Source organism: Podarcis muralis, chromosome 8, assembly GCF_964188315.1.
Source record: "Podarcis muralis chromosome 8, rPodMur119.hap1.1, whole genome shotgun sequence".
NCBI lineage: Eukaryota > Metazoa > Chordata > Lepidosauria > Squamata > Lacertidae > Podarcis > Podarcis muralis.
The window spans coordinates 80,376,178-80,390,856 of NC_135662.1; the positions used below are offsets into that span (position 1 = coordinate 80,376,178).

Genomic DNA, 14,679 nt, shown 5'->3' on the forward strand with positions numbered 1-14,679 from the left:
GGTGCTACTGGACAAATATATATATATGTATATATATATTTCAAATTACTTATGAGTAAGTACTCACTGAGGTGCTCGTTCAAGAATGAACCTGTTGCTGCAGTGGAAGAACGTTCTATTGTAGTCTTAGTCTTCTTTCTATCAAGTGAATCCCCTTTATAGCTCAAGTTGATTAGAGTGTGGTCCTGATAACGTCCAGGTTGCAGGTTCGATCCCCATATGGGACAGCAGCATATTTCTGCATTACAGGGGTTTGGACTAGATCCTCAGGGTACCTTCCAACTCTGATTTTATGACTCTAAGGCTCCAGCTTGCTGTATGAAATCAGGGTCAGCATCAGGACCTGGCAACTGTCAGCAGGGCCCATGGCTGGTGCCTGCCTTGGGTCCCCTTAATATTTCTCTCTGTCCCAAGCAGCTACATCTACCCAATCTTTTAATTTCCTGTAGTGCTCCCAACCTAGAATTGGTCTGGGCCATGGTGGGAAATTGAAAAGGTGTAGCTAGATCCAGCCTGTCATCGCTGCTTTAGAGCATGGTCACTGAAGTACTGTTGGTTTCTTTAAAAAAATAAATAAATCTAGATTTACATGTTCTACCTGGAAATAACTATTCGTATGTTAATTTGCCACAGCTTCTTAGATTTATTCCTTTAAATAACAGTTCAAATGTTAGTAAATCTGCAACGTGTTCTGTAATGAAATATTAGTTTTTTTAATCACCAGCAACAACCCGAATCCTAATTTTCTACCTAAATGGTCCACCAGTTCCTCTGAGGTTCAGCTCCATACTGTTTGGCAGCTCCCTGGGAAGCAGGGCTTTCAGGAGGTAGCTTTTTATGGTATTTCCATAAAAATTGTATTTCCAATTTCCTTGTGCAGAAGACTCTAAGGGACACACCAGAGCCAGCCCACCCATGCCACCCTCTGGTGGTGGAAGTTCAGCAGGTGTGCTAGCACCAGCTGCCAGGTTTTCTGCTAGCAAAACAGGGTTTCTCCTCCCTTCCTTCCCTGCACCCTCCTCCATCTCTTTCCCCAAGTCTCCTCTGGCAGGTTGGGAGAACACCGCAGAACACCGCAGAACACCGCAGAACAGGGCGTGAGGGGAGAGTGGGCCGATCATTCTGTCCAACAAGCAGAAATGCTTGCACTGATGGAGCAATTGTATTAGCGCAATGTTGAATTCTACCCAGAAGTATTATATAGAAAAACATGTTATATTGGCGCACAGATAAGTACAGAAACAGAGCACTCTATGACTTTGTGGGGTCTCCAATCCAGCTTGGTATCACTGACATTGAAAGCATACCTTGACACTCAGGAAAGGTGCCTCACTCACCCTAATTTACCTCATTATTTGGCTCACACATAGAGCCAACATCCCTTCCGGCTGGATACCCTGCTTGTTCGCCACTTGCAGAACTCAAGTCTTGCTTCTGTTTTGTGGACTACATTCCAGCTTCCAGGACTGTTTCCTTCCCGCAGGGAAGTGGTAGCTTTTTGACACCAATCACCGAAAGCCTTCAATGCACATTTAAGCAAGCAGCTTCTAGTCATCAATGCCCCTTTAAAAAGCCCCGTCATTTAACAATTAAGGTAAATAAAAGCCAAGAGAACCCTGTGCTATTCAAGAGTGAGTAAGAAAGTGATGGTGATTGCTCTGTATTCTGGTATCCTCCTAAAGATGAGGCCGGAATACCATGAGGATCTAGACACATGGAAACAGCCCCCGTGCTGCTCTGGTGGTGAATGAATCAGTCTTGACTCTGCAGACTTCCTGCTTCTTTAGGTACTTTACATTTTTCCTTTTGTCTAAGAAGCTGCTCTTCAAATTCCCTTTTTGGGTGTCTAATTATAGTTTTGCGTTTATGAAGGGTTTTTTCATTATAGCATTCCTGAAGCATGTCTTTGTCTGCTCTGTATGCTTGGCTTCCCTCCAGTGCTTGACATAGAAGTTTCTTTGAACCATTTCTAATTCTTACGTGCCAGCACCCCAGCTTCTTATTCGTTTTGTGTAGATCTCATTGTTCCTTTACAAGCATTGTATTCTACAGAATGTTCCCCATTTTAAAAAACCTAAACCTTTCCTTTCTGCCTTGCGAGGAGAGTTGCCAGGAGGTGTGGTTCTTTCTTTTGTTTGTTTATGTATTTCCATCCCACTTTTCCTAAAGTCAAAGTGGGTAACAGAATAAAATACAAAAGAATTGTTAACCATTTAGGGCTTTACAGGTGAGCACCAGCAATTCTGATTGTGCCCAGAAATGGGGTGGTGAGCATTGAAGCTCTTTACGAACTAGTGAGATATGGCTGATATAGCCAAAGTTTCCGGGATATTTTCAAAAGCAGAGCCATATTAAACAAAGTAAGGTAAAGGTAAAGGGACCCCTGACCATTAGGTCCAGTCGTGACCGACTCTGGGGTTGTGGCGCTCATCTCGCTTTATTGGCTGAGGGAGCCGGCATACAGCTTCCGGGTCATGTGGCCAGCATGACTAAGCTGCTTCTGGCGAACCAGAGCAGTGCACGGCAACACCGTTTACTTTCCCACCTTCCTCCTTGCAGAACAGAGTAACTATCATTGTATTGTAGGACTTGGATGTCGATAATGGATCATGCGGTGTATAGTTTAAGCAGAGACACCATTGTTTGGATCCCCAAATGACAGCTTATTTTAATTTCAAGAATGGCAGTGAAAGCAAAAGCCGTTTTCACTGTGTTCTGTTTGCTCCACACATTGGAATCATTAACTCTCTGGATTATTTTTTTATTTTTTATGTGCCTGGTTTACAGGTTGTTCTTTAAATAGAACACTGAACTTCAAAGATGTTAACAGATAAAAAAACTTCAAAGACTCTTTTTGTCAGATAAAAAGAATAATACCAAGCTCATAACTGATCCCTGTACTTAGAACGTCTATGTCTGGCTTTGTGCTGTATTGATACTGATGAACTAAGATTCCTTTTAAAATAAAAATTAGTTAATTCAGTCTCTATACATTCTTTCCCATGTGGGGCACCACTTTGTTCTCTGCCACCCTGGGTCTATGCCCAACGACTGTGCCATTCTGTGTCACTACTTTGCAATCCTGTTGACGTCAGTGCCTCTCTTTTTGTAATAAAGTAAAAAATCTGATCCAGCATTTCTATTTTTATATCTTAGCTCTTTGCGTATAGACAATAGACAGTGCTTATAGTTCTAGGCCTTTATCATGCACTGTAATTATAGAAAGTCACATGCCCAAAAATACAAATTTGCTTGCTTACAATTTTAGATTCAAAGCACTCTTCCTACTGACATACTTCTTTATTAATCCCAGAAGCTATAATCCCTTCCTCTCAGATGTGTATACATTTTTAAAGAGTCATTGTTTTAGATTTATTCCTTCAATAAAATTGAGGAATCTGGCAGAAAACATTTCTTTCTTTCTTTTTTAAAGAAAATAACTTTGCATAGGAATCATTAATGGAGAAAACCTCAGCAAATTTATGATTGTATGAGCCATCTGCTCTGTCCAGTTCTCATTCATTATGAATCTCTGATGATCAACATCTGGTGGGATTATGCCCTCCCCCCGCCATTCATACATACATCTCTCTCTCTCTCTATATATATATATACTCCAGCAACAAATGATTTATCTAGCAGTACTTACATGCAGCTTTGGTTCACTGGGGAGTCACTGATAATATGATGAAACAAGAAATGTTATTGGAATTGTGGATTTTAGCTTAGAACTAGCAGTATAAACATTAGCTGTTGGAGAAATGCTTTAGCTTTCATATGGAATCATTAGTGTTGCTAATGTAGGCTAATTACTAGCAAGTTATCAACAAGTGAGCCATTTTATCACCATTCATTATACTTATGTAACGTCTATTAGAGCCATGCCCCTTTGGCAAGCTTACTAGGTGCAGAAATGATGGTCCTGCTAGGCTGGCGTGCGTGCATATATACCGTATTTTTTGCTCTATAAGACTCACTTTTCCCCTCCTAAAAAGTAAGGGGAAATGCGTGTGCGTCTTATAGAGTGAATGCAGGCTGCGCAGCTATCCCAGAAGCCAGAACAGCAAGAGGGATTGCTGCTTTCAATGCGCAGCGATCCCTCTTGCTATTCTGGCTTCTGAGATTCAGAATATTTTTTTCTTGTTTTCCTCCTCCAAAAACTAGGTGCGTCTTGTGGTCTGGTGCGTCTTATAGAGCGAAAAATATGATATATATATATATATATATATATATATATATATATATATTTGCTTTCGTAAACCTGCATAACCTGCAAAACCTGCATATATATATATATATATATATATATATATATATGGCACACAAAACTGAATTAATAATAACTGATAAATACTTTTAATTGAGAAACCACGTAAGAGATAAGGTGGTTAATGACTATCCTGAAGTTAGCAAAACCTGAACCCTCTTTGTGGTGACTATCTGGAACTTTCGTTTGAAAAGAGCACGTAAGGCTTTAGAACTATTTGGTGTTGGAGGAGAAGCTGCTATTTTCATCTCTCACAATAAGGGACACTTCTCCAGCTATGGTAGGATGTCCTATCTCCTACCCAAAGCACACAGACAGAGGCTCTCCCTTGTAAGTCAGAAACGTTCTTAATCAGGCAAGTAACAGGGCAGGAGGAGTCATGATACAAGCGTTCTGGAGAAGAGTAAGAAGTTCAGAAACAGATGGAAGCAATGAAGATGTCCCAAGAAGTTTCACCACCCCTTCCACCAGCTTTTAAAGACAGGGCATGTTCACTTGTGATATACTCTCTTGCCTTTTGGGAATGTCAAGATTGCATGTGTGCTCTCCCATCTGTGAAGGCAGCACCTAGTTGTAAGGGACAAGGCTGCACCCTCCTGTTTTGGCTCTTGTTTAGTCATGGCCTTCTTCTGTTCACCTTCCCTCCTCAACTGATCAAAGCTCTTCCCAGCCTCCACTGAGGTCTCTGCTCCACAGAAAGGACAGAGGGGAGAGGCGACAACCCATCTTCCCCTTCCAAAGCAGCTGAATTTGGGGGTTGAAGAGGGAGGTGCACCCAGCTCCAACCTAGGTTCCCACCATCTCCCTTCTGTTTCTTCCTCCTCCTCCTCCTCCTCCTCCTCCTCCTCCTCCTCCTCCTCCAGCATCAGAGCCTTCCAACCTAAGCCCAAACCCAACAATACTGTGAGGATCATGAAAACAACTTCCAGGCATCCTTATTTCCCAGGTGTTACAGTGCTTTGATGGGTCACACATTGATTCTGAGCACCAGTTACCTGAAAAATACGCATTCAGAAGTTGTGGTTGGATGAACTAGCATGCCTGGGGGAGCAGATTGTTCCATAGCTCAAAATCCTCACAATGGACAAGGGTGTGTTTTGAGGCTGTTTTCCTGTTTTTAGGCTGACTTTCTGGTAGTCGCTTAGAGAGTGGTGCCAGAAAGCTCCCTGTCAGTTTTGTAGGGGTGGCAGTGGCGGCAGGGCCTATCATGAATTTGCCATTGTATGCTAATGTCATTTTGCAGCTTTTTGGATCCAGTGTGAGCTGGAGACCAGATTTCAGTAGTGATGAATAGAACTGATTCTGCAACAGTGGAAATACTGGAACAGAGCTGTGCACAGATTGTACTATTGTGGGCATGTTAGCTAAGCAGACATTCGCTTGTTTTCCAAGAAGCACTTGACATTGCAGCGGAGGCTGGTATGCCATGGCCCTCTACGCTAGAATGTTTTTAGAATGAAAAAAAAATATTAGAACTGATACTTGCGTTTATGGCCTCTCACTTCTTGTCTTGTCCTGTCCCTTTTCTTCAAAATATTATTTTGATTCTGTCCAGTTTGTCAAAGCTCTAGCAGCTGCTCTTTGCTCATTCTGCATTTTGCAAATGCTTCTGTCTCCAATTTTCTTGCCATTGTTTTCAGAACACATAACATCTTTACTGTCTAGCTGGTTGACTGTGGACTTAATTTTCCTTTTGTTCCAAAGCTGAGTCTTTGATCCTTTATTGAGGAAATGATGGAAATACTTCTTTTGCATTGCAGAGCATTCCAACAAATTAATTAGTTTTTTCCTGCTGCTGCTTCCCTAGTAATAAAAGTGTGGCATTGCCATACCTTGGACTATAAGGTGGTTTTGTTTATGTGGGAACTTTTGGGATACAGTACGGTATAAATCTCAGGTGAATATGGCAGTAAGTTCTTTGAAAGGGAGGGTTGGTTATTCTCCTGTTGATTGTCAAAGCTCCTGATTGCCCTTCTTGCATGTTGACAGGAAAATAGAGGTTTTATTCACTGCTGTTAGATTGGGAGTCATGTCATGGAATTGGGACCCTGGAGAAAGTGGGTCTCAGAAATTCAATACAGTGGTACCTCAGGTTAAGTACTTAATTCGTTCCAGAGGTCCGAACTTAACCTGAAACTGTTCTTAACCTGAAGCACCACTTTAGCTAATGTGGCCTCCAGCTGCCGCCGCGCTGCTGGAGCACGATTTCTGTTCTCATCCTGAAGCAAAGTTCTTAACCTGAAGCACTATTTCTGGGTTAGCGGAGTCTGTAACCTGAAGCGTCTGTAACCTGAAGTGTATGTAGCCTGAGGTACCACTGTATTGATGTTTGGGTGCTAATAATCCCAGAGAAATTTTGTGAATGGCCCCAAACAGCGGTATATTTCACTGTTTCCAGACATCCAAGTGAATACTGATATTATTATTATTATTAACATTCACTGGCTTACATCTGAGGTTTTTGGACATTCAAATTTTTTCCCTGAGATGGTCAGGGTTCACATGTCAATATCAACTTCCATCAAATGTCAGCTAACAGGGTGCAAAGTGCATTTCTTTCTGCTTTTGTGTTTAAGAGAAGAGACACTACCTACATTTATATAAACATGGTGTGTGTGAGATTGTATAATGAAATTTCTGAACAATACAAATTATTTTATTTCTTCTGTTGTGATTCTGTGCTTTTATAAAATAAATAAATACATTCACTGTTTTGAGTCGCAAGGCTTGAACTGCACCATTACAAGTAGTTTATACCCTCTTTGACTTCCAGTTTATTCTATTATTGTTGCTAATTTAAAAAGAATGCATCTGTGTATTTAGTGAGAAGATTGCTCATGGTGCTATACATGAATACCACAGAAAAGGAAGTATTGGCATCCGTTTGGATGTATTAGAAAATGTGAGGAAACTTTAGAAAGAATGTTCACATTGTAAGATCCAGCTTCATGTTGCATTTCAGGGGTTCAAGAATTGTGTTTAGGTTTTAGGAGTCAATCAGGGTCTTGCAGATTGAAGAGGAGCTGCTTTCTTGAATGGACTGGCTTGTCTGTAACAGTATAGCATGTTATTTTCAGTGTAGCAGATATTACAGTCTCAAACCTGGAATGCTTGTCAGGAAATCCCCACTCCCACACTCCATATGATTTAATATAACACCCAGTGGCGTAGCGTGGGTTGTCAGCACCCGGGGCAAGGCAAGTAATTTGCGCCCCCTAACCCATGGATTTGCGCCCCCTAACCCGTGGATTTGCGCCCCCTAACCTGTGGATTTGCCCTAACCCCAGATGTTGCGCCCGGTGCGGCCGGCACCCCCTGCACCCCCCACGCTACGCCACTGATAACACCTGTACGGAAGGGTGACTAACTTGGCATTTGTTTGAATCATGCTATGGTGTTGCGAGACAGTGGCGTTTTCAGTGGTGGGTACCAATGAATTCATTTTTGCCTTTTCCCCCCAACCTGCAACAGGTACGGAATGATCTGACTGGTGTCCTGTATGGGGAAGATATTGAAATCTCAGACACAGAGAGTTTCTCTAATGATCCCTGCACAAGTGTCAAAAAACTCAAGGTGGGTGCAGCCATTGAAGCAAACCGGGCAGTAGAAAAGAAAATAATCATTGGCAATAGAATTGGCATTTTGCTGATAAATTATCCATGCAGTGCTGTTTGTAATAAAGAAGTAAATCGTATTGTATAGGATGCTGTGTTGTAATGGTGCAAGAATTAATATTGGAGGTAATATAATACTGGATGTGTTAAAAGCAGTTGTGGCTCATTTTAAAATGCACTAGCAGAGTCAGATGGAGCAAAGTAGAAAAGCTGTGAATGCTGCAGTCTCTCACCCTTAGGTACGTTCTTTCTAAAAGTGTTCATCTAAGTTACCAACTGAGTGTCAAATAGGAAAAAAATAGGGATGTATCTAATGCTGGTCTTCCACAAAGAAGACCTGCTAAAATTAATAGAACTAAGTTAGTCATTTGTAATATAGAGTGCCATTTAGGCATAGGGCTCCTGCTGCTAACTAAGGGAGGGAAATATCGATGAGTTCATTGATAAATTTCACATTTTTGGTGAAAGTGGGAAACTCATTGGTCCTTGCTTTATGGTATTGGCTTAACATATAAACACATGTGCCAGAAACATGAGCTGGTTCTACCTTATAAAGTACCGTGTTTTTTTGCTCTATAAGACACACTTTCCCCCTCCTACAAAGTAAGGGGAAATGTGTGTGCGTCTTATGGAGCGAATGCAGGCTCCATGGCTTCAGCGAAAGCAATGCGAAGCCTCCGAAGCGCAGCAGGAGCGCCCCCACTGCGCTCCGGAGCCTTAATGGCGGCTATCCCTGAAGCCAGGAGAGCCAGAGGGATCGGTGCGCACTGACCTCTCTTGCTCTCCTGGCTTCGCTTCGCTGGAGAGGCACTGTGCAGCTTTCCCTCTCTCCGCAGTGCCCCTTCAGCGAAGCGGGAGGAGAAATGGAAGGGGCTCCGCTTCTCCTGCTGCTTCGCTGAAGGGGCGCTGTGCAGAGAGGGAGAGAATATTTTTTTTCTTGTTCTCCTCCTCTAAAACTTTGGTCGGGTGTGTCTCATAGAGCGAAAAATACGGTAAGTGGCTTAGTCGGTAAAGCATGAGACTTTTAGTTTCAGGGTTGTGGGTTCATGCTTTGCAGGGGGCTGGACTTGTGGTCCCTTCCAATTCTATGATTCTCTGTGTGTGACAATATGTATCCAACATATAATAATAATAATAATAATAATTTATTATTTATACCCCGCCCATCTGGCTGGGCCTCCCCAGCCACTCTGGGCGGCTTCCATAAAAACCAAAAATACAATAAAATCACACGTTAAAAACTTCCCTGAACAGGGCTGCCTTAAGATGTCTTCTGAATGTCAGGTAGTTGTTTATCGCTTTGACATCTGCTGGAAGGGCGTTCCACAGGGCGGGCGCCACTACCGAAAAGGCCCTCTGCCTGGTTCCCTGTAGCTTTGCTTCTCGCAATGAGGGAACTGCCAGAAGGCCCTCGGCGCTGGACCTCAGCGTCCGGGCAGAATGATGGGGGTGGAGACGCTCCTTCAGGTATACTGGACCGACGCACATGTGGGGGCAAGATGAGCCTAGCGGTGAACGCATGTGGACTTTGACCCACGTACCAGTGTGCGAACTATTTCCCCCTTTCCACAAGAAGCAACAGTAAAATCCCCCTTTGCACGAGAAAACTAAACATGGGTGATTGCACTTGTGTGATTTGTTAACTTTATTAATGTTTTCCCCCCCCTCTAGTATCCAACTAACTAATAATCAGAGTAAAGCCACTGGAAATAAATGAACTTATGTTATTTGCTTTAGTTGAATGCAGCCTTCTGTGCGTGAGATTTTCGCTCTGCTGTTGGGTCTTGCCCACATCTCTGCCATTATCTCTCTTTATGATGTATGCTGCCTAGATGCTGAACAGTAGATTATAATTTTCATGTTTATTACATTAGCCCTTCAGGACTGACCAAAAGTAGTTGGAGATAAAGGTTCCCTGCTAGGAAGCAGATGCTATTCCAGTTGATTGACACTTCATACCTTCTGTGTGAATTGCTGCAGATAAAAAGTAGGGCATACACATCTAAATTCTTAATGCCCATCTTTCTATCTTTTTATATTCTGGTCTCCTCAGCAAAGCCAGACATTAATGCATTAGGGGCAGGGTGTGCTTCTCAAAAATCTGATGAAATGCATGTTTTTCAGTGACCATGCGGAGTGATTTTTTAAAGTAATTCATTCTCGGGTCAAAAATTCAGTCCTTGATATCTTGATTTTTATTATTATTATTTTTACTTTCTAATCAAGCGCCCTGAACTTAATTTGCACAGGTAATGGATGGACAAATTTAACAATGGAAACCAAAGACTGCCACCTTTTTGTGTGTGTATACCTTGAAGCCAGGACTTCCTTTAGTAAAAATTGAGGTACTGGTACTCAAATCTTGATAAAAGTGTCGTGGGTGCTGGCACACAAAAGCTGCAATGGGCAGCAAAAAGATGGTGATGGCAGTACTATTACAAAGAAAACAAAACCATTGCTTGAAGCTTTCTAGAGATCTTGAGACATTGTTATTGAGCTGTCGTTACCCTTTGCACTTTAATTTTTGGTCTCTTGCCTTGGTCTCTGCTGAAATTTGTTATGAGGAGTTTCCCCCAAGCTATCTCCTAGAAAAATGAGACTAATCCCCAAGAAGGATAGCCAGCACTGATGAAAATACAGAAGCGATCATTTTGATGGCAGCCCCTGCACCGTGTCAGTGTTTTCCACTCCCTTGTGCCTGCAGCCATTTTTGAAACATTTTGATAATTAAAAAAAAAAAAGTTTAGTAAAATAAAGGATGGGTGCTTTGCACACTATCCACATGAGGAACAATTAATCTCTAAAAAACACCCCCCCAAAAGCAGTGCAAAGATACTTTCGCACTCAGCAATGTCTTGACATTTCAAAATATTTTCATTTTGCCCTTTCTGTATCTTTGGCCTATTCAGTTTCACTATCTCCTCCCCTCTGAGGTGTTTCTTACCATGACATTGGTGCCATTTTCCTTGGCAGGTGAAGTCACACCTCTTTGCCTAGCCTATCTGCGAGAGGGGATGTGCATTGGGTAGCTGAATTTTTGTTTCTGCTGCTGGTTTTTAGTTGTAACTGAATTCTGTATTTTGTTTTTTTACAGTATTTTTATTTTACTGTTGAATTTTGGGTTTGGTTTGTGTGTATCTGCTGCCTAGCATCTCCCAGTGAAGGACAGATTATTAATAGTTTTAACAAATAAATAAATTAATGATTTATCAGTAAAATTGTGATAAGCATTTGATCCCCTGTGGGGATAGCAAGAAAGCTAATCCTAAAGCCCTCTTCCCATGAATTGCCTTGGTGCCTCTGAAACATTATTGAAGCAATAATGGAAACATCTTTTGAAGGTTTTGAAATCTTTCCAAGGGTCTGACGCCTGTTAAGTCTTGTGACTTGACTGGGTTAGAATCCCAACTGGATTGCGATTTGGTGGGAGATTAAAAATATTTATACCTAGGACTAATGTGCCTTTGTTGCGAGTGAAAAGCATACATATGTAGTCCACATTGTCGCACTGGTGGGCTGAGTCTGGTTGCTCCACTGGTGCAGCCATACAGCCCCAAACTCATTGCTCCCCAGCCCCCGTCCAGGTTAAGCAGCAGCGAATCTAGTGCTGGTTAGTTGTGGTTCTGCCTCAATAAATGGTGCCACTTCTAGTGATATCTGAATCCTAGACTACCCAGGAGGTGCTTGTTGGTGTAAAATATGAAGCACCAATTAATTTTTTCTATAAACAAAGAGCATTTCAGTAATATAAGGCATTATAAAGGATGCTGTATGGACCACCTAAGCCTTTGGACCTCAGCTTAATTAATGGACTCATTTGAAAGAGCACTGTTGGTTGCCCCCCATGTTACAGAACCCTGATTGGCTTTTGCCAGAAGTCAGGCTTTTAGTGTTGTGAGTCCTGTGTTGTGAAATACCCTTCCAGCAAAGATTCGGCAGTTATCCTCACTTTTTTTTTATTTTCAGGTGTCTCTTGAAGGCCATTTTATGGGAGCAGCCCCACGTGGCTGTTTAAACTTTCTTGATGAGCTAGTCATTTCAGGCTTTTTACGGTGCCTTGTGTATTGAGCTGGTGGCAATAAAAAATAATTACTAATTATTATTAAATAATTACTAATTATCTCACACCTGTGAGAGGAGGAGAAGGTGGTGATTTCACTAATACGTCAATTTTTATTGTATTCTGCAGGGAAATGATGTCCGAATTATCCTTGGCCAGTTCAATGAGGAAATGGCGGCAAAAGTATTCTGCTGTGTAAGTAAAGAAAAAGAGAGAGGGAGAAAAAGAGGGGATCTCTGCAGACTTGGGTTTGGCCAATGCCCTGATGGGAGATAACTTGGGAACTCTATGTATGCCACCTTGACAATTGAAGGGAAAGCAATAAATTTTCCCAGCTGATGGACGAAAGGACATGCTGGCTTTTGGACAAGGCAGAAGACTTTGAGAGGGCCTTAGCTAGAAATAAACGGACAGGCCATTTTGCAGGAAGCTATGCAACTACACATGCCAGGAGAGAGGGTGGCATGCTTTCAGCGCTGGCTCAGATGCAGCTCAGCATACAAGACTCAGTGTATTTAATTCTTTATTTAGCATACAGCTTGGCAATGCTTCCCAGCCGGACTTGCTCCCATTAAGAAGTTGCCAGGACTGAAGGCCTCTGCGCTCTTCTCCCCCCTGAGACTCCTCAGCCAGAAGTTTCCCAAGCAGCCTTAAACTACGATGTTGGGGGGAACTGTGCTCTTTGTTCTGCCGCAGGCATAGCCCTCTGTGTCCTCGGAGGCAAAGGGGGAGGGGAGCTTAGTACAGTAGGGATGGCAAGCTCCTGGGCTGCTTCTGCAGACTCTGCTGCTTCCTCCTCTGCTTCATCTGCAGAGTCTGCACTGCTTTTTGCACCCGGCTCTTCTATTGGCAAAACCTATTTGGTGTTTCGCAACTTTCTGACTAGTTGCAGGACCTTAGCCAGACCTAGCAGAGTGCACGCAGAATCCACGGAAGCAATTGGCAACTTGGCTGCAGACAGGATAGACGAAGCAGGAACCAGGAACTTGTAGTTAGGTGTTTATTATATACAGTGGACTATTTACAGGAACAGAACACGGATCTTTAGCTAGCTCTCTTATACACGACTCACAACTCCTACAGTCACTGACACACTGAACCACTGAACTCTGAACTCCAGAACTAACACATTCCAGTTAGTAGGCCATTAATAATCACTCCCTTGAGAGAGCTTGACCAATCAGGGGGCTGTCTCCATGCCTCTGTTATCACCAGGCAGACTTACTCCTTCAGATTGCCTTCTGGCTGTCTGCCAAACTTTAATTGCCTCTGTGTGAGTAGCTGCACGTACACAGTTTCCCAACATCATCTTGTTTGCTAAAGACTATAGCTTCTTCAGCATCCAACCATCCTCCCACCCCACTTCACCCTTGGACCTGTCCTCAGGGTCCCACCACCACTCCCCGGGCTCTGAGCCTCCCTCTTCTGAGGCTTCCCCAGGTGGTTCCCCAGATAGTACCTCCCAACATTCCTTGTCATCCAGACAATCCCTATCACATGCTGTGGGAGGGGAGAGTATTCCAGATCCCAACTAACAACCATCTTTATCCATATGGCTCAGCTTGAGTGACTGAGAAGGAGCAAACTTTCAGTCCTGCTCTTTTTCTCACTTTGGAGCACCATTCCTTCTTGTTTACTTTTTGGCCATCAAGCCTATATATAGAAGCTCTTAATGCTTCTGCATTAGGCATATTAATTATGAAGTTGTTTGTATTATAGCAGTCCTCAGTTGATGGCATCTTCTTGTGTATCCAGTACAGATTCTAATTTATGTATAAGTATATATTTAGGGTCTCCCTTGTTAAAACGTGTGTGTTCCTTTAGGTTCATTTCCCCCCAAGAACGGTGTTTATTTTTAAGGAGCGGCTACCCTAGCTGAGATTATTTAAACCTCTACAAGATTTTTTATATATGTTGTAACTCTTTCTCCCCTCTTTTATGTTTCCACTGTAGGCATTTAATGAAAAGATGTTCGGCCCGAAATATCAGTGGATCATTCCTGGGTGGTATCAGACCCACTGGTGGGAAAAAGCTATTCCAAAGCTTAACTCATCTCACTGTCTCACCATGAACCTTCTTGGTGCCATGGAAGGATACATTGGAGTGGATTTTGAACCTCTCAGTTCAAAACCGATCAAAACCATTTCAGGAAGGGTGAGTTTGATTTCCTTTTTACCATTTGGAGCATATAAGGTAAAGGTAAAGGTACCCCTGCCCGTACGGGCCAGTCTTGACAGACTCTAGGGTTGTGCGCCCATCTCACTCAAGAGGCCGGGGGCCAGCGCTGTCCGGAGACTTCCAGGTCACGTGGCCAGCATGACATCGCTGCTCTGGTGAGCCAGAGCCGCACACGGAAACGCCGTTTACCTTCCCGCTAGTAAGCGGTCCCTATTTATCTACTTGCACCTGGGGGTGCTTTCGAACTGCTAGGTTGGCAGGCGCTGGGACCGAGCAACGGGAGCGCACCCCGCCACAGGGATTCGAACCGCCGACCTTTCGATCGGCAAGCCCTAGGCGCTGAGGCTTTTACCCACAGCGCCACCCGCGTCCCGTATTTGGAGCATATAAAGGCATGCAAAAAACTTTTGTCATAGTAGGTTTACAGCCCAGTCTTAAACCTTGAGGTGGCAGCGCAAAAGCAGGGCTTAAGGGTAGAGCATGGTTCCTCTAATGGGATTTTGCAAAAGGTTCTTGGATCAAGAACCACAGCAGGGCTGCTTTGGCCAGATTCAGGGCTT

General features: G+C 43.1%; 1 protein-coding gene across 2 annotated transcripts in view; it reads left to right on the forward strand.

Annotated features, from left to right (window-relative positions):
- GABBR2 (gamma-aminobutyric acid type B receptor subunit 2) overlaps positions 1 to 14,679 on the forward strand; it is a 292,240-nt gene that overhangs the window by 93,283 nt on the left and 184,278 nt on the right. For both annotated transcript variants that reach the window (XR_013394045.1, XM_077933377.1), the window contains exons 4-6: positions 7,739 to 7,840; positions 12,071 to 12,136; positions 13,895 to 14,095. Coding sequence is in view for 1 of the 2 variants with exons in the window: in XM_077933377.1 (XP_077789503.1) it covers positions 7,739 to 7,840; positions 12,071 to 12,136; positions 13,895 to 14,095 (369 nt within the window). In the remaining variant the exon portion in view is untranslated. The remainder of the gene's footprint in view (positions 1 to 7,738; positions 7,841 to 12,070; positions 12,137 to 13,894; positions 14,096 to 14,679) is intronic.